The sequence below is a fragment of the Acartia tonsa genome, chromosome 12 (assembly GCF_053477335.1).
Source record: "Acartia tonsa isolate MP-2025a chromosome 12, ASM5347733v1, whole genome shotgun sequence".
Classification (NCBI taxonomy): domain Eukaryota; kingdom Metazoa; phylum Arthropoda; class Copepoda; order Calanoida; family Acartiidae; genus Acartia; species Acartia tonsa.
Window position 1 is genome coordinate 42255748 of NC_137271.1, and position 25306 is coordinate 42281053.

At 37.9% G+C, this 25306-nt stretch overlaps 1 protein-coding gene across 1 annotated transcript in view; it reads left to right on the forward strand.

The window, feature by feature from the left end:
- The first annotated feature begins 3386 nt into the window (after nt 1–3386).
- The window catches only part of LOC145333352 (uncharacterized), a 40421-nt gene continuing 18501 nt past the window's right edge, over nt 3387–25306 (forward strand). The window contains exons 1-7 of the mRNA XM_080178469.1: nt 3387–3408; nt 5902–5961; nt 13509–13571; nt 13736–13813; nt 17042–17144; nt 18525–18678; nt 20110–20201. Coding sequence (XP_080034595.1) covers nt 3387–3408; nt 5902–5961; nt 13509–13571; nt 13736–13813; nt 17042–17144; nt 18525–18678; nt 20110–20201 — 572 coding nt within the window. The remainder of the gene's footprint in view (nt 3409–5901; nt 5962–13508; nt 13572–13735; nt 13814–17041; nt 17145–18524; nt 18679–20109; nt 20202–25306) is intronic.

A 25306-nucleotide genomic window follows, 5' to 3' on the forward strand; every position in this document is an offset into this window, starting at 1 on the left:
ATATCTTCAGTGTTTATGGCCTGATTTTCAAAATTTTTTCAATTATAGATATCAAAATTAAATTTCCCGTCTTCTAAAGAAAACAAACATGACGGCCAAACTGCCTTTTCAGCAGGTTTTAGGCTATTTTTATATTTTCACATTTTTCTCCATATCTTCAGTGTTATATGGTCCATTTTTCCTAATTTTTTTAACCCTTACAGATCGGGGGGGGGGTCATATTGACCCCCCCCTCTATTTTTTCAATGTCATTTTTTTTGTAGGTAAGATAGAGAGTTGTGACTTCATGACTTTTTAAGTTTAGTAATTATACGTCGGCAAGAGTTGATTTTATTAGGATATCTGGTCTGTGTCGGTCGTGGTGACCGGTCAAAGTCGGTTGGGTAGCACCAAAATTAAAAAGAAATTCTAAATAATTCTTAATTTCTACATTATGACTTTGTATATAAGGTAGAAACCTAAAATTTTTTTGGTGAATACTTATATATCAATTAACTTATGAGAAAAGTGGTGTTATGACCGTTTGACCGCACCCTGACCGACTTTATGACCGATTTTTGTCCGGCTTTTACTACAGACATATATCATGAATATCGTGGCTTCTATTACAGCTAGAGACATATAAATTTTTTTGGTAAATCCTTGAGCAATAATAAACAGATAAAAATATTAATTGGCGCCGCCAACCGCCATTTTACCGCCGTAACCGCCGAAAATGGCGGTTTCCGTTATTTGCCGTTTTTTGGCGATGATCAGAAAAAGTAATTTTTTTGTTATGAAAAATAAAAGTTCGTCCTAAAATTTGGTCATCCTAGCTGCAAAATTGACCGCTCTACAGCTGTTTTAAAATTTAGCGGCTGGCCGCTAAAAAGCGGCTAAGGAGCGGCCTGGCCGCTATGACTAGAAAAAGTAATTTTCTCTAAAAATACACATGAACCACCAGAAAAAAATTTTACGTCTTTATCTGTAACAGAAGCCGAGATAGAGGGGGGGGTCAATATGACCCCCCCCCCCGATCTATTAAGGTGGGAATAGGGGCCCGATCTGTAAGGGTTAAGATAAGGATATAAAAATTAAATTTTCTGTTGTTTTAAGAAAACAACCATGGCGGCCAGGCTGCCTTTAATCAGGTTTTTGGCTATTTTAATATGTTTTACATATTTCCCCATATCTTTGTTTTTTTTATCCAATTTTCAAACTTTTTTGGGATATCAGTATCAAAATAAATTTTCCCATTGTTATGAGCATCTTTTATCTAATTTACTTTGACCATCGTCATCATACATAAAACAAGGTTTCGTGTTTATTTTATCCAATAAATCTATTCTTGATTTTAATAAATACCCTTTTAATCTACTTGTACGTATTCCAATCTACGATTTTTTGTGCTTCGCTACTTATGGATGTTGTCATCCTTGTTTACTTAGCATTTAGTACTGTAGAATTAGTAACTTTGTAAAATAATTAAATATTTAATATATATATATTGTTGTCATAGACTTCTAGTGGTTTTTAGTACAAATTGTTGTAAATTTTTGTTGTATAATTTATAATAAAATATTTGAATTTCATTTTTATTCTTTTGCTTAAATCCGTTCTACAATCCTAAGGAAGGGGAAGGACATTGGCCTAAACATTATTAAGATACTCAAAGTTTTATGTCTAGGTCGCTGGACCAATAAACGCTTAAATTTGGTTAGTAAAACTAGTAGTGTCCAGAAATTTAAAGCTATTGCCTGGATAATTTTTTTTGTCATTTTTTCCACTAGGATGACAGCATCCTTATAAGTAGCGAAGCACTAAACAATCATAAATGGACAATCGGAAAAGTGAGCAAATGTATAACATGTACACTCCTTTATAGTAATTTTTTAATGATATCCATTCATAATTTTTTAATTTCGCTACTTATGGATGTTGTCATCCTTGTTTAATCAACAATTGTTCTATGCCCCCCCCCTATTATCTCAGTTCCTATTAGAGCTAGAGGGCTAAAAAATTTTGTGCAAGTCCCCTGTGTTATGATGAATTTCCGACCTTAAGTGAGTCAAAGTCAATTTTCGCTTCCTTCACCCTTTTATTTAACAATCTTTGTTTTTAGGTCCTTTTTTACTTTTAATTTTTTGAAGCTAGAAAAAAATTTTTTAGCAGAAAATGTTTATCTTTATGTAAATTTTATATTTGAAATATCAAAATATAATTTCAGCGGCCGCAGCTGTACTTGGCAGCTGCCAGCCGCCGCAGTCGGCGGTCGGCGGGAAAACGGCGGCGGATCTTTATGAAATTTTAATACATTATGTAGACATGTAAGATAAGCTTAAGTTTGAAGTCTCTAAGTCAAAAATTGCGGCCACAGGAGCCTTTTAAAGTTTTCTGGAGACCTGGAGGATCAGGACCTGCAGGATCATACCTGGAACCTGAAAGTGACTTGAACACCTGTATTTAATATGAGGATGTACTACTAGAGGATATTTTAGTATTTTGGTAAGATAAAATGCTTTGTTTTAGTCAAAAAAATATTTTTGCTCTTTACCCGGATGACCCTGCCAGGTTTGCTGGCATCCTGTGCCCGGCAGGATGGAAATATTCAAAAAATTTCAACTCTCTGTTATGTCTCATACCCACACTTAAAAAGTCAAGCAGTTTGGGCTCTTTAACTTTTACACACAGAAAATGAGATAGAATAAACCAGATGGGGGGGGGGGGGGCGTTCAACGCCCCCCCCCCCCAACCGTTAAGGGTTAACCTCCACCAAAATTCAGGATAACATGAAGGGTTCTTAGATTGATTTTTTTACACAAATACCACAGTAGAGTTTTATAATTTTATACTATATAAATGTTTTGTCTTCTAGAAAATGTGTTAATTGTTTGTTTTTTATTTTTGTCTGCTAGATTCATAGCAAAATCCGTCTAAATACTTCACGAACACTTTAAACTGGTACAAAAGGTTTGAGACCCTAAAATATTGAATATTCGATCCATTGTCCCCTCCCTTTCTCCTGGGTTACTAAGCCCCCCTTTCCTTCTCCTTTAGATTGACATCCCCCCCCCCCCTCCATACACACACACACCTTGACAAAACCCTCTTCATGCTCGCCACTCTGCAAAAGCTACAAAAATAGGTCAAATTCTTTGGCATCTTCAAAGCGAAAAAGGGGTTTCCATCCAAATAATGAAAGAAACTTTAGCAAAAACGAGCTGTGCCAAAAGAGTGCGAATCTTTCTACCTTCAGTTGAGTGAAACCAATAGACGCAAACAGTTTGTTACTGAGTGTGTGTATTCTTATTTTGTTCGTGCACGCACACTGTATAAGACAAAGAAGCGCTCCATTATCTGTTTAGATAATATAAGATGTATGTTTGCGTATCTTAGTAATTCCCATAATGGTTAAGGAAAAGGGCATAGGTTAGGTTGCCTTACAATTTACTGCAAAAAAGTTAAGCATTCTCTATCAAATTTACACCAAATTTCTCTAAACTTCTATATAAAATAGTCCCTATGTTTTTAAAAGCGAAGCTTTTCTATAATTAGGGTCGGTCCGTACGTCCGTCCGAGATAGATAGCTTTTATTCGTTAATTTAGGCATGTTAGAATTGTCCTATCGATTTCAAACTTTGCATGATGATTCATGTAGTAGTTAGGTACGATTTAGAAAGCGTAGCAACTCTATAATCATTATCAGAATTTCCCTACGTTCATTTTAAACATATTGATTTTTCTACTTTTTTAACAACAAATTTTTATGTGATCTAATTATCCGTTTGATCTGATTTTTTGTATATTGATTCCTGGGACAACAAAGAACAATATTATAAGCGATGCAACTCTATAATCAAGTCTTAAAAATGTAAGTATGTCTATAAACATTATCCTGTATCAAGCACTTTTTCAACAAATTTACTTACAATTTTGCGTCGATTCTTATACTTTTATATTCTGATTATTCAGTTCAGACACTATACAAGTGGTAATGTCCGTTTGTCCTACCGTTTCAGTGCTTCGCTTTTATGGATGCTGTCATCCTTGTTTAATTTTGTTTCCTTTGACATATTTTCCGATTTTAAAGCTTTTCTATTATAGATGTTTTCATCCTTATTTTATTTGCAAGAAATTTTTTTTATTAGTAGCGAAGCTACTCTTTAATTTGAAATGTCCGTCTTAGTTTGGGGGAAACGTGATTTTCTTGGCTCCTATAAAAGATAAAAGGTTGAAATTTTTTGACAACATTCTCATTATTAAGGAGCACAATTACCTGGAGAGAAGAGGAGAGAAGTTTAGTTTTAGTTAATGAATAACTGAGCTAAATTTAACAATAAATCCCCTGAGGTCAACTTAGATAATTGCTTTAAAAGGAGAGCAAGGTAAAAATAGGTTGATCTGATGAAATTTATCTTGGCTTACTTTAGATTGACCAAGGCATTTGGTTAAGTATTTTAGGCTTAAAGAGGGTAATACAATCTGATTTACATATAATTTCATAGAATGTTAATTTACAATATATATGTTTATAAATAGATTTACAATACAAATATTTATAAATAACAATGTTTATTGGTAAGAAATATCGGTCTATCAGTATATATGTGCTTATGTGTAAATAATGCATAAAAGAGGTAAAAATGTAAGTTTTTTATCATATGACTTGATTTATAAGCCAATTCCTAAATTCATGCGTAACTGGAGAAGTGCGTATAAGAGGTGTAAATCTACAATTTTGATTGACAGGTCATACAGTAATTAAGTCCCTCGTATTAGCGCTAAGCAAGAAATTTGGAGTGTAGCATTTAACTAACTAAGGCTATAAGTTTGTTTAATTTATTTGAAACATAGATCTTGCATCTACAACATCAATTGCGGTTGGACCGCTTTTTAGCAGGTTTTAGGCTATTTTTGTATTTTTCACATTTTTCTCCATACCTTTGGTGTTTATGGTCTGATTTCCAAAAAATTTTCAGTTATAGATATCAAAATTAAATTTCCTGTCGTTTAAAGAAAACAACCATGACGGTCAAACTGCCTTTTTGCAGGTTTTTGGTTATTTAAAATTTTTCCCTTATTTTTCCATACGTCTGATGTACATAGTCTGATTTTCCATTTTTTTTAGGTTAAGGATATAAAAATTAAATTTCCTGTCGTTTTAAGAATACAACCATTACGGTAAGACTGCTATTAGCAGGTTTTTGGCTATTTTTATATGTTTTACAATTTACATATTCCCTCGTATCTTTGGTGAAAACATTTTTGGGATATCAGTATCAAAATAATTTTTCCCATTGTTATGAGCATCTTTTATGTAATTTACTTTGACCGTCATAATTATACAAAATAAGTGTTTATTTTCTTCAATAAATCTTTTCTTGATTTTAATATATACACTTAAAATCTACTTGTACGTATTCCCATCCATATTTTTTTGTGCTTCGCTACTTATGGATGTTTTCATCCTTGTTATGTTTATAATGTTCCTAACCTTTTTGTCTGTCTGGAATGTTTTGAGGGAAAAGTGTTTTTATCTGCTCCTAATTACGATTGATGGCTGAAATTTCTTGTCAATATTTCCATCATTATGGAGCATATTGAAAACATCCTAATCGGACAAACTGCTATAAAGCAAGTTTTTAACCAATTTCCACATATTTTTAGTGTTTTAGGTCCGATCAAGCAACAGAAGAAACATTATTTTTTATGAAGGTTTTGCTATTTTCTGACATTCCTATTTAATATCTTTTGTTTTTATGTACTATGTCCGTTGTCCTTCGCATTTATGGCTTAATTATCTAAACGTGATTTGCATAAATTACCTTAGCAAAAAATATAAAATTAGGTAATACTTTAATCTTCCCAAAAAGTAAAAATAATAATAGAATTTAGGGTACTCTTATTTCATCAAATTTTCAGAAAATAATTCAGAAAATAATCTGATGAATAATGTTATGATATATCTCATTTTAATTCAAGGTAAACTTGAGTTATTAACATGTCTCTGTAGGCAAAGCTACAGAAATGTCAATAGCTTTCAGTATTTTTAACACGCAAACATGTTCTATAATAATGATTCTCCACCAGATGCCAAATTTTTAAACATTGAAGTAAATTTATAATGCTAAAGTTATTTCTATTTTTGACAAGCTGCTTTTATTCTTAAGCAAAATTAAACTTTCCACTTTAATGAATAAAATATAATATTAATAATCATTTCCATTGTGGTATTCGGCAACCGTGAGCCATGCCTATGGCACCCCTGATCTGGGGTTCGGTGGAGGGTCAATGGCCCTCCCCCGAGTCCTGGGGAAGGGGTCTAGTGACCCCCTCCCTACGCTTAGAATTAATGATTGAATCTGTCATGTTTATTATGGTTAACTGTATTCTTAATTCTCCCCCACCCTTTTCAGGGATGGGGGATCATTATTGCCCAAACTGACCATTGTATATGTATTATTGATGCTTTTATGTTATGATTATTTATTCCTATCCATGTAATTATTGTTTGTTGTATATAGCTTTAGTATCTTTTAAACCTTCAATAAAGTGACAACTGAAATAGATGTTGATCATTATCTAGTGAATGCTAGAGAAGCGTAGCTTCTCTATAGTAAGGTGTCCACGTCTGTCACACTGCCGTAATCTAATTGAACTCCGGTGTCTGCCATTTATCCTCGGCGGATACCACAACTTTGGTGACAGCTGTGTGAGATTACGGCGAACCACAAGTGTAGAGCAGACGCGCATCTGAGGCTAAGGTACTCCCAGCAGTGAATCTGGCAAAACTGACGCAAGCAACCTGAATTACCCACCCTGGACAGCAAAGTTTAACTCTGCATCCGGCAGTTGTGGAAGCGAGACAGCGAAATTTGACGAATAACCGCGAGCAGCGCTGATATCTAACGGAGAATTGAGCGCCAAAAGGGCTGAAACAGGCCTGCGGACCGGCTGAAACAAGCCAAACAAGTGTAAACGGCTGGAAATAGGCCAACTTTACTGCAAGAAATAGCAGGATCCGAACCAGTGGCGCTAGCAGGACGGGACATTCCCTGCCGCCATCAGCCGGATTTGGATCAGCGGCGCTAGCAGGACGGGACATTCCCTGCCGCCGATAGGCTGAAACATGCCACATAGCTGCAAACTGCGAGCTAACATACGAGTGTAGTGCACCAGAACAGAGAAAAACTACGTCAACTCCAAGTATCCTGAGAGGCTACAACGCAGCCACCCATCTAGAAAAACAGATATTATGTTACATTGCAGGGATTACCACCCTGGTGTGATGGCTAAACAATAGATTTATGAGCAAAGCTTGGCAAACAAATTGTTGTGTTGTGATAAATCTAAGAATAGAACAGGCTTGGATTTATTGTGTATTGTGATAACAGCTAAAAATAGAACAGAGTTGGTAAACAAATCTGTTATGCAATTGTGATAAGGACAAAAATAGAAGCTAGATGTAATATAATAAAGACCCTGATACACAATCAAAACATCTCAAGCCCACAGCACAACAACAATACACCCCTTATTCCAAGGGAAAGGGAGGAGCCCCTCTCCATTTGAAGGCAAATACAATCAGGGTGATATAATAGATAAGCCTAGGATTAAGAAGAAAAGGCAATATTACACCAGCACACAGTTACCTCCCTCCCTCACAGGGGAAACGGACGGAGTTACCCCCGTCCCCTCACGCGCTTCCCCCTTCCTACCCACACTAGACTAAGTCCGTCTGTAGTGTGGGGCTGGCAATCAGACACACAGAGCGCCATTCACGGGTAGCGCAACAGAGTGCGGAAAATATCATAAATCCAACGGACGAAGCGGACCAATGAGAGAGCGAGTTGAGGGGTGAGAGCGCGTTTTCCCCGTGTGCGCGGATTTGAAGGTGCGGACGCGCGTTGCAAGGACAGGAGATTTCACGCACACACACACACACACACACCGGAGCGGAGCTACTCCATAGCATTTAACAGGGGTATTTTTAGCAAATAAAGAATTACAAGCTTCTCTCCTTCTAGCTCTAGTGTGATAAAGGAAAACCCAATCAGTTCCTGACAGCAGTTCAGACCCTCAACATCTATCTACCCCTACCAGCCTACCCTACAACCTCAGCACCTAACTAGTGATAAGTACAGCTAAGTTATATCTTTGCAACTAAAACTACCAACCTAGTGATACAAACAGTGTTGGCTGTTAGGCTAGAAAGCCTCAAGTGACAAACCATTCATTTTAGTACTGTATAACTTTGTGCCCGCCGTTGCACCGTTGACCCAATGGACCAGCATCAAGCCCCAGGAGGTGACCAAGCCCCAGGATGGCTCCAGGATGACCCTCAGCCGGCCCCAGCCGAGTACCGCAAGCTGATGCTGAGCAATCTGCCGGAGTATAGAGGGCCGCCCAAGCAATCCTGGTCGGCACATATCCGCAGACTCGAGATGTCATGGGCGGCTTACCGCGTGCCACCTCATGATTCCCTCAACCGCCGCAACGCCCTCCTACTGTCACTGGTAGGGCAAGCGGCGGAAATGGCGTCCCATCTGTTTGGCGAGGCAGGCCAAGCCTTGACCTACGAACAGGTCAAGACCGAGTGTGAATTGTTATTTCGCCCTGCTTTTGAATCCCAAACGCTTAAACAAGCGTTTAGGGATTACAAGCAACACTCGACAGAACCTATACAAGCGTACATATCAACTAAGTGCGCCTTGTATAGGGACGCCTACAACCATGAGGATCTTGAGTTGTTGGTGGACGAATTAAATCGTGGAATTCGTAACGCCAATGTAAAACGCCTCATGATGAACCATGAAATTACGAGTGTACCTGAGTACACTCGTAAGGCCATGTTCACCGTCACCATGGTTACTAAGCAACTGAAGGAAGGTGTATGCTTAGTGGACTCGACCGAAGGGCTGACTGGATCTGCTTGCATCCAGTTGCCCCAATATGACGAGTCGGAGCCAATGGAGATTGGCTCCTTGGCTCCGGGTCTCCACCAGATGGGGAAGGTCGCTCCAGATGACAAGGTCCCAGGCCGCTGCTTCCGCTGCCAGGGGAGAGGCCACCGAGCTCGAGACTGCCCAACGCCTGTGGAAGTTAGCCTAGAGGAGAGACGCACCCAGCCACGCGTGACCGTTCTGCCAAGTGTGAGCGTTGCCACTATGACGGTCACACGGCGGCCGACTGTAGAGCTGACTGGGCCCAGGTAGCCAGCCGCAGGCGCACCGCCGACAAGGGTGCCCCTCCAGGGAAGCCCAGCAGAGTGGCCCATATGGAAGGGAGCGCGCCCCCAGCACCACAACAGCAAGCAGCCGCCCCCAGAGCTGCGGACCGAGCCGATGGGATGCCGCAGTTTGGGACTGTCCCAGCTAGGATCAACGTACTGGGCGGCGCGGCTGAACCCAACCGGGTTGGCCTAGGCTTCAGTCTTAACCATCTGGGGCCAGAGCTGATACAACCCAACAACATAGCCGAGCCAGAGGTGCTGAGGCCCCAGCCTTTTAGCCTCAACATGATGGAACCTGCCCGACTGAACCTACCCAGCAAGAGTGGAGGGGCGCTGCCCAGCGTCCCTGAGACGGTGTATGGGGAGGCCCTGGCAGCCGCCGAACGAGAGAGGCAGGAGGTGCTAGCCAGCGCCTCTGCATCGATGTATGGGACGCCACCCGGCGTCGCCACCTGGGATGATGGGGGGGTGCTATCCAGCGCCTCCCACCTGGTGCCTGGGGCGACAACCGTCGCCGCCACCGAGATACCTGGATCCTGGAACGAGCCAGCCTCCAACCTGATGTCTGGGGCGACAACCGTCGCCGCCACCGAGAGACCTGAGTCCTGGAACGAGCCAGCGGTCCCAGAGGAAGGGGTGACACCCGTCACCCCCAGTCAGCCAGCGCCACCAGCCTGCAGGGAGAGCCCAGCTACATGCCATCCAGAGCCCCCTGCCAGCCAGAGGAACCCAGCTGCTCAACATCAGGATAAGTTGAATTTGTTAAATGTGTTGTATCCAAGATATTGTAAACACCCAGCCTTGCCTGTGCCCCCTGCACCAGAGGCTGGGGAGATTGAAATTTGGGAAAATAAGGACTTGCCTGTGCCACATGCACCTGAGTTCCTAGGGCAGGGGAGGGAAGTGAGTAAGGGCGAGCCTGTGCCACATGCACTTCAGCCCCATGCCACTGGGCATGCTTCGGACAAGGGAAGGGAGCACTTGGGGCTAGGGGAGCCGACACCCAGGCAAGTGCCAGTCGCTTGCCAGTCTGTCATTGGGGAGGGTATCGGGGTGCCTCGGCCGCATATAGATAACGCTCAATGGAAACTTGTATCTAGCCAGGAGCAGCCCAGCCGTGTCCAGTCCCAAGAAGCAGCCGTGACCAGAGCTGAAGATCCCCAGCCGCGTGTACGAGGAAGATGGTTGCCTGGAAGCCTCTCCCATTGGTGGATGGTCCTGTGGGGCCTCCTGCTGGCAGCCGTGTGGCCTACAACCAGCTACGTCCTGGTGGGATGGGACTGTGCCAACCCCACCCATGTCACATCCTACAATAAAGAAAAGATGTGTAACACGGAGCCCCTACACCAGGAGGTGCCCCTGGGCCATGAAGTGCACGTCCTGCAGCAAGTCAAGGTGAGGGAAACCACCGGGTACAGTTGTCAGCTCACCGTGTCCCAGTGGACATTCAGGTGTGGAGTATGGGGTCACCTCAAGGTGACCTCGGTCCCCACCCTCATGAGGCCAACCAAGATAGACCCAGAAGCGTGCCGAGACCTGGCCAGGAACCGAGTCTACACATTGCCAGGCAAGACCCAGCCACTGACGTTCCAGCTGAACCACCCCCTGTTCTTCACCATCGATATGGTGGGCGCCCTCGTCAACAGCCCCGAGGGGGTGGGTTGTGAGGGGGAGGACGTCCACTTCGAGGGCCAGCTATACCGCAACGAATTAGTGCTCCAGGAGCGACGGCTGCTGGTCAAGGAGGAGACCTATGTGGTGGAGGATGGACGTGTGGAGTCCCAGTCTGACCACCTGACCCTAGAGTGTCCCCATTCTGAGCTGTCCTGCATCACTGGGGAAGCCACCTACGTGTGGGACCACCTGGGAAGAGATTGCCCCTTGAGGCTGATCCGCAGCCTCCAGCCCAGCCTGGTGATGGATGCATATCTGGTTGACCATCAGGCCCAGTTTTTCATCAACATGACCAACCCCACCTCGATTGTGAACTGCGACTTCGAGGCCCATGCCACAAACCATCCAGCGTTGTTCGTGGCAGCTGACCCAGCCGCGGCTGCGCTGCCCAGAGTGTCGGCCAGGGATGTTGACGTTCCCCTTCAAGCCCAAATACATGCAGGTTATATTGGGTTTACCCTGGAAACGCGCATGAAAAGCACCGCAGCAGAAGAAGTAGCGGCCAACTGCTGGAAGCTCCAGCAACTAGACCCGGCCCACCCGGTGCGTGTCCAGGGGAGCACGTTCTCGGTACTGAGGGGAGACATCCTGCTGCAGCTGACCTGCCAACGTCACAAGTACGTTGTCCGCGAACACAAGGAGTGTTGGGACAAAGTGCCAGTAGAGCCCACAGGTTTTGTAGACGCTGTGACGCGGGTATATAGTGAACACGCCACCAAGATTCCCTGCTCCTCCACCTACCCCCTGACTGTGCACGCGGAGGAAGGCTGGATAGAGTTAACCCCCGCTCCCAAGAAAAGGCCACCCCCGCTGGATACGCCTAAGCAGTTGTTGACAGAACCCTTAGATGACTTCAGTTCAGGTGGCTTGTATTCGCAGGCTGAGTTGAACGACTGGCAACAACTGCTGGCGTTCCCAGCATACAAGAGTGCCATGCTGACCGGCCTATCCTATGGCTCCTGCGTTCAGCAAGGCAGCTGTTCGGCCACAGGAGACCATGGGATAGTGTCCTACAACATTGACCGACTGGCGGAGGAAGGAGAAGCAGCCCTGGATGTCTGGGCTGGATTTAGACAAGCCATCCACGAGTGGGGAGATGGCGCAGCCATACTGTGTTTGCTGTTGTTGATCCTCAAACTGCTGGGGGACCTAACCATCATTTCCCTGGCAGCAGCACAGGGAGGAGTCCGGGCAGCCTTGAATGCGATATCACAAGTGTTCCTGTACCATCCAGCGTTGTATAGGAAAGCGCTGGCTAGAGCCAGGCTCAACCATGCCAAGTCCCGGGACTTTTCAGTGGACTGGGATGCCATTCCCATCGGCAGGGAAGCAGCCGAGGAAATGGTGTCTATGAAATCAACTGACAGCGGGCATGACCGCCCAGGTAGGCCAGGACCGCCCTCTGGCAGACCCCGCGGCCCCTCAGGAGGACAGGCCGCTGCTCAGACGATCAACCTGGCCGCCAGCGCCCCAGCCGCTGCCAACAACAACCAGCAGGCCCCACTGCTGACTGTTCCAGCAACAACTGTGCCACCAGCAAACCTGATACCTGCCGGCGCTGATCAACGTGTCCAACCCAAGCCAGCCTCTGCCTTCTACCCCACATTGGGAGCCCATCAACCCTAAGAAGACACTCACCACTAGGATTCCATTGAATCATTATCGTTTGTATATATTTTAGCCCTAAGGAGCGGACCGAAGGCCTCAACCACTGTCGGAAGTCTGGTAGGGAAACCACCTCCCAGCCTTCCGAGGGGAGAGTTGTGGTATTCGGCAACCGTGAGCCATGCCTATGGCACCCCTGATCTGGGGTTCGGTGGAGGGTCAATGGCCCTCCCCCGAGTCCTGGGGAAGGGGTCTAGTGACCCCCTCCCTACGCTTAGAATTAATGATTGAATCTGTCATGTTTATTATGGTTAACTGTATTCTTAATTCTCCCCCACCCTTTTCAGGGATGGGGGATCATTATTGCCCAAACTGACCATTGTATATGTATTATTGATGCTTTTATGTTATGATTATTTATTCCTATCCATGTAATTATTGTTTGTTGTATATAGCTTTAGTATCTTTTAAACCTTCAATAAAGTGACAACTGAAATAGATGTTGATCATTATCTAGTGAATGCTAGAGAAGCGTAGCTTCTCTATAGTAAGGTGTCCACGTCTGTCACACTGCCGTAATCTAATTGAACTCCGGTGTCTGCCATTTATCCTCGGCGGATACCACACCATCATCAGGGGTAAGTGGATCAATTAAAGCAATAATTTAAATTGTCTGTAATACAAAGTAGGATGATGTCTGTCCGTCTGTCTTTCCGTCTGTCCGTCCGTCCCTTAAGATCTCAGTAACCACTGAACCAATTGGATTCTACTCTTCCTATACCTATTGGTTCCTGTGGTGGTTTTAAGCTATTTCAAAATTGTTTTTAGGCAGATAAATGGCAGCACTAGAAATATATATTTTTTTTAAAAATAGATAGTAGTGGGGGCACCATTTTTAAATTTTTTTTTAAATTACCTCTTGGGGCAAAGCCCCTAGAGGCTAGAGGCGAATCCGCTAGTAACTTATAATTTGATAAAAGACCACTGTAATTAATTATGTTGATTTTTATTTATTAAGTATTCCTTGGCCTCTCACTTGGAGTTGGACAGCACTTTCTTGAGAATCAAGCACAAAATCTAAGTAAGTTTAATTTTATTGCGTGGTCAAGGTCAAATTGTAAAAAGGTTAAACTATTTTATCAATGATACTCTCCAAATATTTAGAGAATTTTATGTGAAAAGCATAAACATGTAACAAATATGTAAAAGTCAATCACTAGTAATAATTGATGAAATGTTGTTTAGAATGCTCCCTTCAGCATCCTATAGATTTACTTTCAAGCATTAAAACTGACACCTTTCAAGATGACTTCACTTTTGAGGGTAAGCATTTTTACATAATTTAGTTTCAGATTAATTAATTAAAATTGCTAAAGATTTCATGCAAAATAGAAAGAGAAAATTAATAACTAGAAATAATCATTGTTTAATTAAGACAGGACACTCTTGGAATACATTTACTTTCATGCTAAAGGATGGGAATATGATTTAAAGAAACCATGCAAGAAATACATCAATTTAGCTTTAGAAAGACTGCCACAAGTTGACCCAATACCCCAATATTGAAACTTGCAGTTTCAATAACAAAAAAGTTCTAGGCATTGTAAATGACGTTTTAGGTATATGAAAATTTTCCAATACTTTTGATGAAAATTTCAATTTCAAATTACATTGTCTAGACACAAAATATATACCCAATATTTTTAATGAGGATTTTCTTGAGGGCATGTTTATTAAAATGTTTACACAAAATGGCAGATATGAGATAATATGAAATATTTATTGCCCACCAAATAGATATATTGATATCTTTCTACAAGATTTAGAAGTTATTCTGTTAAAACTTGACTGTAACGAATTTAAAAATGCAGACAAAATTTTAATTTCTGGAGATTTCAACATTATTGTTCTATCACATCTAAATCATAGATTTTTATTATTGATGCTTACCCATTCCTTTATGTCTACCATAACTTTGCCATCAAAAATAAGTGAAAATACTAATATTGATAATATATTTTCCAACAAACAAGATTTAGTTTTTTTAAGTGGGTTAATACTAGAACATATTACAGATAAGTGAAGATAAAATCTGAAGTATGTCAAAGAAAAATATTAATATTTATAAAGAAAAATTAACAAAATTAAACTGGGACAGCATTGTGAAAGAAAATAGCCCTGAAGTAGCTTTTGAGTCATTCCAGAATAAAATAGATAAGGAATTTAATGAAAGTTTTCCCTTCTTAAAACAAAAGAAAAAATCGAAAAAATGCTGATTTAGTCAAAACTGTTTCTTTTGGTAGGTTATTTAAGGATCATTTCAGACTGAATCAATATTTTTTTAAACGATTTTCAAATTCTTATTCAGTATTTCAATACGGTTATTATGATTAGCAACATACCTATTTTTTAGGAAATTTAAATTTAGAAACAAGAAGAGTTGTGGGGAGGACAACATTTCAATAAATTTACTAATTACCCCTAAATATATAATAAGCATTTCCTAGACCTATCGCACCCAGTAAGCTACTTTACTGCCATACCATGTGAGTGTGAATGTTATTTTATATCATATGTGAAACTTAAAGGCCCTGTAGTACAGTTACCCTAATTTTTTTCAATGTAAAAATATATCTATAAACAAAATTAATGTATTAAAATGTATTAAATTATTTGTAAAATTAATCTGTAATCTACTGCTAATAAATCAAATCATATCATATCAATCATGAGCAATGGAAATCTCTTAAAATTTGTCATATACCTAAAATATCATTTTAAAATACCTACAGCATTTTTTGTTATTAAAGCTAAAGGCTTCACATTTGGGGTATTGGTTCTACTCATGGCAGCCAAAACCTGCGAAAATGGCCTAAAAATTGACCGGCCTATCATTTTGTCACTAAAATCCATAACAAAATCACAATTTGAAACTAGCCCACGGCTAATAAACTTTGTTGTCATAAGTGATAATTGAACAAAACTTTTTGAGTGCAAAAATCCAGCATTGTGGGCAGCCTAAACTTTATATATGGTGACCCTGAATAGTGTAGTGAATCCTACAATGAATTAACATACAAACTATGATGATTCAGTATTAACAAATAAGAAAGTTAAAAAAAAAACAGTAACAAGCCCTTTTCACTCCACAGGGGGGAGCATAGGCCGCTGACAATTCGTCAGTGTTTCTGTAACAATGTGGCTTATGGATATGGGATAGGGTTGTCAGCCCTAAGCCCTATGATTGCGGTGTAAAGCGTCCATTTGCCCATCAGGCAACCAACTTATTGATTGCACTACCTTTGTCTGAGAAGTTAAAATTGTGCATGGAAGTGAGTTGCGCCTGTTTTGGGCCAAGGCATTCCTCCTTACTCTAATTATTTATGTCGCCCACCTGACATAGCAGCAGCAGACCATTTTTAACGTCTTTAGTCATGACGCGGTGTCGGACCGAGATTTGAACCTATCACCTTCCCGACGACGAGCGGATGCGCTACGTGTTGAGCTACGGTCGCGGGTTCAATAAGAAAGTTTGAATTGTTTAAATTTCAGAAAGAGTGTTTTCACAAAGTGACTTATTTCCAATATAGTTAAATATTTTTTAAAATTAAAGTGAAAAAAATTAAAACTATACACTTAAAAGATACCTACTTTTTAAAGATATTTAAAAAAGATGAGTTTTTACAGCTTTACAGCCAAATTTTATGTGTTTTAAATAGGTAATAGATCATAAACATGTTTATGTTAATTCATTGATACAGAATTAATTTTTTAATGAATTTTGATAAATGAAATCAAAAGACCTAATTTTACTCTATACAAGAATACAATTTTTATGAAGCAAAACACTCTTAAAGCTGAGAATTTTACTCCAAAATAAAAAAAAACCTTATGATCTGTAAAAACTTTCTCAATCTATAGTAATAAAAACTTTAAAATCCCCCCAAAAAAGTTATTTGTGGGCCAATTCGTATTTTTAGCTCTGCAGAATGATTCCACTGGAGTCATAGTATATTTTTAAATATCTATCTATTTAATGATATTAAGTTTAAAAATGAAATACTTACAAACCTCCCCATGACCCATAATAAATCTTTCATTGTCCTATCCTTTTATGTTTTGACATGTCCTATAGGCATCTATGAAATATAATCTTAATAAAACAAGGATGACAAGATTCATAAAAGTGAAGTTAAAAATGGTTTTAGATTAAAAAAGCATGATTATTTTTAGGGGGGATTTATATCACACAATTATGGTGACACGAACTAGTGATCATATTTAAATAGGAGAAAAGTATTGTTTTTATTAATTTTATGGTAACCACACATTCAAATCTGTAACCCTTAATTTGTATACTTTTAGTGTTTTCTTAAATTTTCCTTAAAATAAAAAAAAAATTTCAAAACTGATTACTTTGGTTTGTAAAGAAACTATTTGGTCATCTTAATTCAAAAACAGATCTGTTTTGTAAGCATTTCTAAAAGAGCTATGGACGAATACATAATTGATACTGTAGTTGTCTTGTTGTCAATTTATGTTTGTTTAAAGGATATGATTCGACTCTCTCTGGTAAATGGAACAACCCTGTTCTGTTCTTTTTTGATGACCCCTTAACTGTATCATTAACTGGCGGAGTATTTGATTCAGCTAGGTAATCTGTTTTCTGTAAATCTTCAAAGTTGTACAATTCTTGAATAAAAGTAACAGAATGTGTGTGCCGTAAGCACCCTCAAAATTCTTACCCCTCCCCCCACCCCCCAAAAAAAAGAATAAAAAAAGCTTTAAAGTCCTTGCCTCTATGAAATAAAGATTATCCCTCCAAAAGATGAACTTTTTAAATTTTTTTCTCTCTTATTTTTTCCCCTCCAATCCCAAATAAAAAAGCTTGGACGTCATTATAAATGTGAATTTGTATGATATGGATGTTTTTGAGAATTAAATCTATTTATCTCTGTAGATTGACTATGTTTCTAAGATTTAATGTTTTAATATTTTACTGCTGTAATAACATACAGCATGACCCTCAAAAAAGTATTTTTAAGCATCTGCAGCCCTTATTTCTCAATGAATTTAAAAAAATGCATGTGTCCTTGTTCTCCATAGTATTCCACATAAGTAGATATAAAAATATTTTTTTTACCACCATTAACACCGGAGATTTTTAGAGCTAAAGTTTTGAAAAAGTGACTGAGAAAAAGAATTTTTTTTTGTTTCTCTTATTTTTTGGATGGTTATATTATGTTTTTCTGGCAACTGAATAATGAGACACAAAGAAAAACAAGTTAACTAATTATTTCTTTTTTATTCCACCAAAAAATATAAATTTTTAATGGCAAAAAATACTACTGAATGAATTGATAATTTGCAAATTTTAGGTTATTTATTAACCCTTATTTGAGAAAAGGATTAATTATGACAGTTGCTCCGCCTACTTTTCTGACATCTCAATAATTTAATAGGGGGTTAATTAAGCTTTTTAGACAAAAAAATCATTATGTTTTAATTTTATTTTCTTCATAACTTTTTTGTTATTAAAGTTAGGATTGTGAAACAAAAACAATTTTCCTGCTATATTCATAAAGATTTAATTGGTTTTTTAATCTTAAAAAATTTTGCCTAATAAGTAAGTTTTTCAAAATATCATTAAACTAAAAAGACTCAAAAAGTATGTGTAAAAAAATGCTTTTTACTCAAAAACTAAATTTTTTATTTCATTTTTGTATAAAGTTTCTGCTAGTAACAAAAATAAAAGGATTTCTACCTTAATTTAGCTAAAAAAGTCGTTTCATGTTAAAAGTTACTTTTTCCTCAGTCACTTTTTCAAAACTTTAGCTCTAAAAATCTCCGGTGTTAATGGAGGTAAAAAAAATATTTTTATATCTACTTATGTGGAATACTATGGAGAACAAGGACATATGCATTTTTTTATAATTCATTGAGAAATAAGGGCTGCAGATGCTTAAAATACTTTTTTGAGGGTCATGCTGTAAAATTTACTCTTTATCGTAATTTTCATGATTCTTTCATTTAGGCTCTTCATTAATGGAATGTCTTTATACTGGGGAGAGGAAGGCAATGATGGTTCATGGCTAACCTTAGATGGAGTGAGATATGATGGAGAATTAGAGTTTTATTATTATGATTCAATAACAAAGAAATATGCCTATTTATATTTTTTTGTAAAGGTTGGTGGTTTTCAATTGTAGAATTTCGATTTTCAAAATATTTTTACTGACCATCAACATTATTAAAAATTATGGTAGATCGATTTTGGATATTTTTTATCTGAGGCCTAAGCAAGAACTTACACATGATTTTTAAAATATAATAAACCTCTGGTTGATTTTAAATTCATCTCAAGTATAATAACCGTTGACTACCACACATAGCTATTTTTAATAAAGAAATTAATATTTGCTGCCAATATAAAAATTATTTTTTTAATATGAGGTTAGGATATATGCGATTTTTTGGCCTTTTCTTTTTTTTAAAACATCCAGGCAAGGAGCAAAATATTTTTTTGACTTAAACAAAGTATTTTATATTTCCAAAATACTAAAATACTCTATAGTTGTAAATCCTTATATGAAATATAGGTGTTTAAGTCAATTTCAGGTTCCTGGTAATCCTGCAGGTCCTGATCCTCCAGTCTTTAGCAAACCTTAAATGGCTCCTGTGACTGCAATTTTTGACTTAAATACTACAAATTTTAAACTTGAGCTTTTCTAACATATCTGCATGACATATTATTGAAAATCCGCTGCCGTTTTCCCTGCTGATTGCTGACTGCGGTGTCGCTGTATTTGCAGCTGTATCAGTCAAAGATTTATTTAGATTTTTAATATATAATTTACATAAAAATAAACATTTCCTGCTTTGTCTAATTCTGATATGATCCCGCCTATTATACATTTACTAGTAACTGGGGGTGGTGATACTCCGTGTTAGTCCAAGATATTTGAGAAAAAAAACTATGTAGAACCTTTAGTTCAATAATCATATTTTTTTTTACTTTTTCGTAATCATGTATATCTTTTCATAAAAAATTACTATGTTTAATTTTTAGTACCATATTTTTTAAAGGATTGTGCCAGGCGCTAGGGGGGGGGGGAGATGGGGATGGGAATTGTCCCATTCTCCTACAAAAAAGCGTTAGACATCATTGACAGAGACCTTGTTTATTTGTACAAAAAAAAAGGATGGGTCCAGAAATGGGTCAACACAAATATGATCTTCCTTGACGAACCTGAAAATACAGACTTGACAAATCCTAACTTAAGTGAACGCTCTAATTATCGCTGTTTGTCTTAAAAGGACTTAAAATAATCCTATTTTGGATCCTATGTACAAGACAAGGTATTAAGAAAACTTTTTTCCATAAAAATTTACTCATATCTTTCTATTTCATGGAAAATTCATGAAAATGGTTAAAAGAAGATATGCAAATTTGAATGTTTTGACCTATTATACCAAAACAAATTCTTTGCAACCCCAAGTAATTAGTTTTGAAATATTTCATGGAAAATTATTGAAAACACTTAAGAATATGCAAATTCGGCTGTTAGGTTTTGTATGAAGAAGCTTCTTTTTAAGGCAATAATTTTTTTTTTATTTAGGTTCCTGAAGATAACACTGTAGATAATCCTAATTTACAGACCTACATAGACAAAGTTGTAAATTATGATAAAACCGAAGATAACACAGCACAGTGAGTAGAAGATTTGGAATTATTATGCCTTTATACAAATAAAGTACTTGATTAGAATGCATCAGTTTTTTTTATTAAATAAAAAGTAAATGATTAATAAATCTACTTATACCCAACCGATTTTATTAATCAAGCTGTATTTTTTTATCATTATGGTGAAGAGTTTTAAAATCCACAGTTCGATTGAACAAAATTATCATTTTCTTTCTTATTTCCTAAGAAATTCGTGCCACGAGAAACGTAGTTTACTCCAAACCAGCTTAAGGGTGTGCAAAACCAATGCAGACCTGTTTTGATATGACGCAGCTTGTGTAAATGATAGTAACTTAGTAAAATTTAACCACATACACAAGTTTTGGGAAATATTGTTACTATTTTTATGCTATTTGTAGTTTGAAAAATTAAAAAAAAATGTTTAAGTTAGTTGGGATATTTCACCCCATAGCTCCTAAACAATACGTTGCACAGAACATTTCCAAAAAACTAGAGATTATGACGGCTCTAAAGATATTCATAGCATATATCTATTTTTTAAAACTAAGCAATTTGAATTGTAATAAATATTCACATTTTCTTGCACACTCTTTAAGCTGGTTTGTAGCAATTCACATTTCCTGTGGCATGGCTTTCTAAGTGAATGAGGAAAAATCGTTCCACCGACACAGCTCTTAAAGGAAGCCTGCAAGAAATACCACGCTTTAACTGCTGAAAGACTGCCACAAGTAGACCAAATACCCCAAATTTGAAGCCTTCAGCTTCTATAACAAAAAAGTTCTAGGCATTTTAAAATGACATTTTATGTACAATGAAAATTTTGAAAGAATTGCAATGCTCATGTTGAAAACTTTGAAATTAAACTACGTGGCCTAGAAACAAAATTATAAGCTTATTTTTGTCAAAAATTTAGGTTTCCAGTAACTAATTATATTTTTACAATAAAAATACCCATTTTTATAGTCAAAATCATTAAAAAAAATTAAGTTTTACTTGCGTTGTACCGAATGTACTGTAGCCAATCAGAAGGCTGAATCAGCTTAACAACCAATCACAGCTAAGCTTGTATTAGTTTACCCCTTTGTTTCCGCTATGATTTTCGTTTAAAAATGCAATTTAAATCGAATTTTTTTCATAGATTTTGACTATGAAATGTGGTGTTTTTATTGTAAAAATATAATTAGTTACATGCAATCTAAGTTTCTGACAAATGACGTGTAGTAATAGCAAGAACAAACAGCTAAATATTCTAATAAAGTGTATTAATTCAAGACAAGTTAAACATACAATAATAATATTAAATATAATGGCAACTATTCACTTTTATGTTCGTGCCGAGTTGCAGAGCAATGTCTTGCTCCAAAACGGTTGACACAAGAACTAAAAGCTAATATACAAAATACATGCATTGCTCTCAAGTCAGGAAGAAAGGGACTATACATCACATTTCTCCCTGGCTTTAACATGAACCTGGATTTCAAACTGTAATATTTCAGATTGAATATAACAATATGTTTTTTACATGTTAATTATCATATATATTATGAGTAGCATTGAACGCTTATTAAATAGATAATAATTGATCTGGTATGACACCTGCCATATTTTTTCTTTTTTATATTTTATTTCCAGATCTTTAAACACTTCATATACACATTTTTTTTATTATTTTGGTTCCTTAGAACTCTTTTGTGTTTTTTTTTTATATTCCTTTTTTCTTTATGTGTTTTTTTTTCTTTTTAATATATTTTTTTTTTTTTTAAAAAAAACATTGATTAACATATAATCATTGAAAATGCATTGATTAACACATAATGCATTAATTACATAGTTATTATAAATGCATGATATAAAAATAACACTGGTTAACATATAACCATCAGATTTAAACATGGCATTATAGAGCATTAATATGAAACATTAATTTTAAACCTTTTCGAGACTACTACTGCCTCAACAAATATTAAATACATAAAATAAAATAAAATATGAATTAATACACATAAACTATAATTATTACTTTCTTTTTCCAGACGCTCTGCCCTTCTTGCCAGATTCTTCAATATCCATAGGCATGATAGCTTCATCATCATTCACTCCAAGTTTTGCGGTCTCATCACACAAGCCGTCTTGAGACATCCTTGCCTCAGTATCACCAAGCATATGGAAACATCTTTCAAATCCACTAGTAACCGCAACCGAAATAGAGGTTGCAACGTTATCAACCTCCTCCTGATTATCCAAAATCTTTTGATGCTTACGACTAACCTCCTCCCCAAATTTATCAAGCATCATCAATATTCCAGGCGTGTGCTCCATCCTCATTTCCTCCCTCGCTTGTTCATCAATACGCCATTGCTGACCTGACAATTCAAGGTCCAGACAAACAGGAATGTTCGGATTTAAGGGCTGATCCATCTGAACACAAACAGGATCCCCAAACCGAGTAACCAATTTAAAATCACCCTCAAACCACTCATTTACTTTGTGTTCAGGATTAAACTTCCACTCAATATTGGTTGTCAACAAACTTGTATAAACTTTTCCATCCAACTCCAATCTAAGTTCCTTTACTACATTCTCTAAAGTAGTATCTGGATCACATAACAATATCTGCTTGGCTAGAGTCGGACGGAGACGCTTGCAGCGCATCTGCATTTCCCAGGTCAAAACTCTTGCGTCTACTTTATCATTCACCAAACTACCTGCGTATGTGGCACTCACCAGATTCTCAATTATTTCTCTTTGTCCATCCAATCTAACATAACGTATCTCAGCTGGCATCTCTCCACTGGTGATTAAACTCACCGAATTCACGTTTACAATGCGTGGAATGAAAACCGATAAGTTCATGTATTCATTCACCTGAATAGAGTCAATAAACACTTTAGCACTCAAATCCTGTTCAGACTTTCCTTCAAGCCAATCTTTTTGTAACTCGAACAAAGTTGTGGATGGCATCTGCTTCAGAATAAAGGAGACTTTATTCACGACGTCTTTCCAATGTGCCAGGAGCCGGATAGCTGACACAACCTGCGTCTTCAACCGCGCATCAACACTATTACCCACCGTTCTCAACACCGTCTGAAGGCTCATTCGACCATCTGCAGGTATGACGTCAATTTTTGAAAGTTGATGCCAATCATCAAGTTCCCCCATATGTTTGATTATGGGTAACAATTCTCCCAACGTTTGGCAGCTTTTTCTCTCATCTCCATCCAGGTATTCAATCTTGGCAAGCAACACCAAACTTGGTAATATTTCGCAAACAAGCTTAGAGAGAAATATGGTTGCACTCAATTTATTCAAACTAGTTGTCTCATTCCATGACAACTTTCTGTTTATAGCTTTAGAATGCTCACCAGCCGCCATCAGGTTGAGGTGTCTTGAGTTCTGGCTGGTAAAGATAGGGATCCTGTCCACAGGCCAGTCTATGGAGTTGATGCATCTCCCCATCTCTAACTGCACCGAAAGCATGTTTATTAAATTCAACTTAAACCTTGGTTCATTATCAATAAGACGAGCTAAATCTGCAAGTGGCATGTCCTCACTGCTCAAAAATATATTCCTCGTCGACCTGCCCACACTCAACGTCGGCAGCTCGACGCGCGACATTACCAACACCAGCCGAGATGCAGAGTTGCTGACCAACGCAGACACCGGTAGACCAGGTTTGACTTGATTTCCTTCATTGACAGATTGTTTGTGGCGGCCATCTTCTTCGTTGCTCAATAACTTTTGATTCATTGTTGCCGCCGTAACCAACCTGCAAAATACAATATATTTAAATTTCAGCATCAGAATTTAAAATCTAGCATTAAATTCTTCCTCCGTAAATCTTTTTTTATAACACCATGAACAACAACAATACAAAACTACCAACATGGGAATTATACCTAACAACAACATTAACACAATCAAAACAAACTTAGCAAACAATGGTAGTATATCTTTGAACAAATGTTCTAAACTAAACCAAGAACCTGTAACCTGTTCGAAAAATGACAACTTATGATCAACAAAATCCAACTTAGAAGCTTGTCCATTAAAGTCCTCAAAATCCTCTAACCCCTGATATCTAATAGTCTTATTAAAATCAGCAATAAACACCTTTTCATCGTTCAGAAAAATCTTTTGTCCCACATGTTCAGATTTTTCATTGGCAATGTGCAGAATTTCGAGTCCCTGCCCCTGATTCCCAAGGAACAAATTGGCTGTCAACTTCAAAAATACCGGACTTTGCGAACAATTCAACAATTTTATGTCCTCTACTGCAACAATCATTCTACTATATTCTTGTATTCCAACTGTCTCACCTTTATATTCCACCAGCAAATGTCCTACTGCACATTCATAATCCACACCTAACTTTACTGGAATTTCAACCGCTGTACACTTTTCATACTTAGCAATTTCTCCCAGGTATATAATTCTGAACCCATGATGCAACTGTACATTTGATCTAACTTCTGTTTGAGCACATCTAGAAATACTAAAAAGTTCCATCATCCTCTCATTCCTTTCTCTACTAGCCAAAAACATAGCATTCAAATCAAATCTAGCTTCCTGTTTTAACAAATCCCCAAAATAACTTCTAACAGCTGCCTTCGGTTCCTCTAAAAACTTGATACCCTCCAATTCTGTTACAAAAATATTGAAATCCAGATGTTGCAAAGTAAGTTTCTCTGTTCCCATAACTTTAACTAAAATATTCCTTTCCGAGTTAGAAACAAAAAGTTGTTCATTCCACGTAGTTAAATTAAATGTATCTTGAAAAACTACCTTAAAATTACTGGCCGGTTTTCGTACTACATACGGAAAATATGGTGAAGTTGATGTTGCCCACAAATGTTTTTCTTCAAAGTTCGCCACAATCGTCTTTTTATCATAATCCATAACAACATTTCCCTTGATCAAAACTGGTGTATTTTTTACTAAAATATGCAAAGTCCCAATAACAAAACCTAAATTGAACCACATATTGTGCGCGTATATTCCCAGTGTCTTGCATTGAATATTTTCACCACCAACATCCCAGAAAGGTGACAATGTTCCATTAACCGTGAAACTGTGAACAGTTGGCAAGTCTATGTTCACTTTAAAACTAATAC